Source organism: Gossypium raimondii, chromosome 6 (genome assembly GCF_025698545.1).
Source record: "Gossypium raimondii isolate GPD5lz chromosome 6, ASM2569854v1, whole genome shotgun sequence".
Taxonomy (NCBI): Eukaryota; Viridiplantae; Streptophyta; class Magnoliopsida; order Malvales; family Malvaceae; genus Gossypium; species Gossypium raimondii.
Genome location: NC_068570.1, coordinates 17,530,210 through 17,534,461, shown reverse-complemented (window position 1 = coordinate 17,534,461; position 4,252 = coordinate 17,530,210). Strand labels below are relative to the sequence as shown.

At 37.1% G+C, this 4,252-nt stretch overlaps 1 protein-coding gene across 1 annotated transcript; it reads left to right on the top strand.

Annotated features, from left to right (window-relative positions):
• Window positions 1-259: 259 nt before the first annotated feature.
• LOC105773907 (beta-fructofuranosidase, insoluble isoenzyme CWINV1) lies at window positions 260-2,972 on the top strand. The gene is made up of 6 exons (XM_012596104.2): window positions 260-591; window positions 711-719; window positions 850-1,700; window positions 1,799-1,957; window positions 2,049-2,378; window positions 2,463-2,972. The coding sequence occupies exons 1-6, from the start codon at window positions 408-410 to the stop codon at window positions 2,673-2,675; spliced, it is 1,746 nt and encodes a 581-aa protein (XP_012451558.1). The 5' UTR covers window positions 260-407; the 3' UTR covers window positions 2,676-2,972.
• The last annotated feature ends 1,280 nt before the right edge of the window (window positions 2,973-4,252 follow it).

Below are 4,252 nucleotides of genomic sequence, written 5' to 3'. Positions count from 1 at the left end.
TTATTTAATTTAATGGAAGCCCAATTGGAATTCAAATTTTAAATCTTGTGAAAAGCATAGGGATTAGGGATTGGGAAATTAAACTCTTTTGAATAGATTGATAATAAAGGCACAATCACGTGTTTTCTTGTCAGGTAATTGGTATCTCATTTATTGCTTATAGAAACTAAGCATTTAATTAAATGGACAAGTTGCATTAGTAAGAGTATTTAATTTAATAAACTTATCTATATTGCTATATAAGTGCACTCTTTCCTTATTCATTTGGGTTTTTGAGTTGACCCTGCAATGTTACAGGAACAAATGGGGAAAAAGTTAACCAGAATATGATTCAGCCTACCATCCTGAAACTGTCTTCATTTTGTTAATATCTTTATGGGAACTATATAACAACCATTGAGCCATTGATGACTTACCTGAAGCTGGAGGTTACAATGGAGAAATCTGTTGTTTTGGTCATTGGCTTCTGGCTTTTGTTGTTGGGAAATGGAGTTCAATCTCATAGACAAGACAAAAAGCATCAATCTCTTCCAAGGGATCAGCCTTATAGAACTGGCTACCACTTTCAGCCTCCCAAAAATTGGATGAATGGTTTGTTTCCTTACAACTGCGACTTACTGTCTTTATACCCAGTTTTACAGAGTTGACTTTTTCTTTTTTGTGTGTTTTTTGACATGTAATCCTCAAATGGGGCACTTATGGCACTGCAGATCCTAATGGTAAGCCATTTTGTTTCTCCTGGTTAAGCTTTTCATGTGTTATGGTCATGATATTCCTGCAATTCCTCATATGAACAAACAAAGTGTGGTTAATTTAGTAATAATGTTCCATATGATCCATCTACCTCAGGTCCAATGTACTACAAGGGAGTTTACCATCTATTCTATCAATATAATCCGTATGCTGCAGTGTGGGGCAACATAACATGGGCTCACTCAATATCATATGATCTTGTCAACTGGATTAATCTTGATATTGCACTTTCTCCGGGTGATCCTTTCGATATCAATGGTTGCTGGTCAGGCTCAACTACGTTCCTTTCCGGGGAGAAACCTGTCATTTTATACACTGGAAGTGATACCATGAATCGTCAAGTTCAGAACTTGGCTGAGCCAAAGAACCTATCTGATCCTCTGCTAAGGGAATGGGTAAAATCATCTCATAATCCTCTAATGTCCCCTGTTGATGGTATTGACCCAAAGAACTTTAGGGATCCAACAACTGCTTGGCAAGGCCCTGATGGATTATGGAGAGTCTTAGTTGGAAACGAGATGGATGGCCATGGAAGGGCACTGCTCTATCGAAGTCAAGATTTCATTACATGGTCCCAGAGCAAAGAACCTATTCACTCATCCACAAGGACTGGCATGTGGGAATGTCCTGATTTCTATCCAGTTTCCATTGATGGAAAAAATGGAGTTGAAACCTCTTCACTTGACAAATTCACAAAACAAGTTCTCAAGGCAAGCTTCGACAACAGCGATCACTATGTACTAGGAAACTATACCGCCGTGACAGATAACTTTTTGGTTGACACTGATTTTTTGGACAATGGTTCAGATTTACGATATGATTATGGTAACTTTTATGCTTCAAAGACATTTTTCGACAGTGGCAAGAAGAGAAGGATTTTATGGGGATGGATATTAGAGTCTGATAATACAACAGATGACGTCAAGAAAGGTTGGTCTGGTCTTCAGGTAATATAACCTTTAATCCTAGTAGTCACATAATATGATTGCAAGTGGTTCAGATTGAAGATTCCAAGTTTTCTAACAAAACTGATGTTTGTTTTCAGTCAATTCCTCGAACCATTCTCCTTAGTAAAACTGGTAAGCAATTGATTCAATGGCCACTGGAAGAGATTGAGAAGCAGCGTATCATAAAAGTCAGCTTCGAGAACAAGGAACTTAAGGGTGGATCTGTACTTGAAGTCTCAGGCATTACAGCTTCACAGGTATTGCTTTTTTTCTCAATTGTGCTTGATGCTCAGGAATCACTTACAGGTGAAAGTATTAGTTAACTATATTGGCTTCATGTTGCTAAAGGCCGATGTCGAAGTTTCCTTCAGTTTGTCCAGCTTTAAGGAGGCTGAATTAATGGATCCAAGTTGGGTTGATCCAAAACTGCTCTGTAGTCAAAAGACAGCATCAGTTCGAAGCAATGTTGGACCATTTGGAATACTGGTTTTAGCTTCAAAAGACTTGACAGAGCAAACAGCAATCTTCTTTCGCGTTTTTAGGAGCAAGGACAACTATGTAGTGCTCATGTGCAGCGATCAGAGCAGGTCATCAGTAGAGGAAGGACCCCAAAAGACCATTTATGGAGCTTTCATTGACATAGACCCTCTCAATGAGAAGATTTCACTGAGAAGTCTTGTATGTTATATCTGCTTTAACACCTCAATTATAACATTTGCAAAGTTTTCTATAGACTGATACAATCGGATTCCGAAATTGCAGATAGATCATTCTATTGTGGAGAGCTTTGGTGGGGAAGGAAGAGCTTGCATCACTGCCAGAGTTTATCCCAAGCTGGCCATTGATAACCAAGCCTACCTATATGCATTCAACAATGGCACATTAGATGTCAATATTCCAACCCTCAATGCTTGGAGTATGAAGAACGCTCAAATAGTCTCTTCCACAAAAAGAAGAAAGCCAAATCTCAACTAAAACAAGCAAATACAACCATATACATAACTTTTCCTCCAGTTTCCAGTCACCCATTTCATCAAACACATTGCTGGTGAAACCTCCTGAAATATTTCATCTTTTTTTTTTTTCCATATTTTATATGTAGTATTTTCAGAGTACTCTCTAACGCAAGCAGTTACTTGCTTACCACTAGGAATCCATTTCTCACTGTTGTTAATGCTTGCTTTTTGGCAATTGTACCACAAAGCATGTTTCCCCAATGCTTGTATTACCTTTTCCATGCCTAAAAATGCCCACATATTTGGTACCGTAAAATTGCAAACTCATATCCTTTTGTTCTGTTTCTAGTATGACATCATCCACCCTCGTTAATGACTAGTCTTTGAAAGCAATCTAATCTTTACATGCCTAGAAAAGGCTCATGGTAAAAAAAAACACTTTTAGTAAAAAAAAAATTTAAACTCTTAAAATAATATAGTATATTGAGTCTTTTATGAAAAAAAAATCAAATAAGAATGGAAACATTAATTGACTAGTTTGATAGTTGACAACATTGATGTGGCAAACGATACTAATATGGTATGTTGATGTAATATGCCATGTTAGTAAAAAAAAATTTGAAAATTTAAAGATTTTAAATTTTAAAAAAAATTATTAAAAACTACAAAAATATTATTAAAAAAATTTCAAGGAGAAAGTCTCCTCCCTCCCTGGAGCCATCACCACCACCTCCTTCGCCTTCAGCTTCGATACTGGCACTAACATCACCTCTGGCTTCACCTAGTCTGACGAACACCATGAAAATCCTCAGAAAAATCAGCCAATTCTCCACATTCATCTTGCTAATGAAAATCACACAAGTCTCGAACTAGTTACTCGACCAATTCAACAACACCAACAATGGGATAATGATCCACATTTTGATCAGAAAGAACAAACAGAAACCAATTTGGCCTTTATGTATAATCGAATGGTGTCCAGCACTAAGAAAACGAAGCTATTCACGGAATGTACGTATAAAGTCGACGACGAGAACTGTAATTCACTGGGAACCATCTAGAGTGCACCACATAATACTATAAATACATGGATCGGGTGGAGTTTAAACCTAGGAAAGGAAGATATGGGTAAGTTTTACTCGGCGAAAGACTAGTTTTTTCTTATTCCTACATTCTAAGACTTTCAACTTTGGATGCTAACATTTGCATCTTCGATTGTTTGACAGTTGTAGTGCGTTCATGAGTAGTCTCTGATATATCTTAGGCTAATTTTGTCACAATGCATTTGGCAATTCGTTTGAATTCTTGAAGGTCAACTTTATAGAAAATGGCATATAGAGCTTTATTATTAGCATTGGTCAATTTTTCTTACTTAGTGGCCCATTGAACTTCAGGCTTGACTATTCTCCCATTTTCAATCTCCATTTTTGGGGATTCCCAACCTACTAACATAGCACACCTTGCGTTTTCATCAATGAACTTAATGTATGCCTTCATATATGCCTTTCAGTAAGCATAGTTTCCAACTTCAAGCATAGGAGGACGAGATGTAGAAGAACCTTTCATGACTTGAATCTAGCAACATTTAGGATCTCT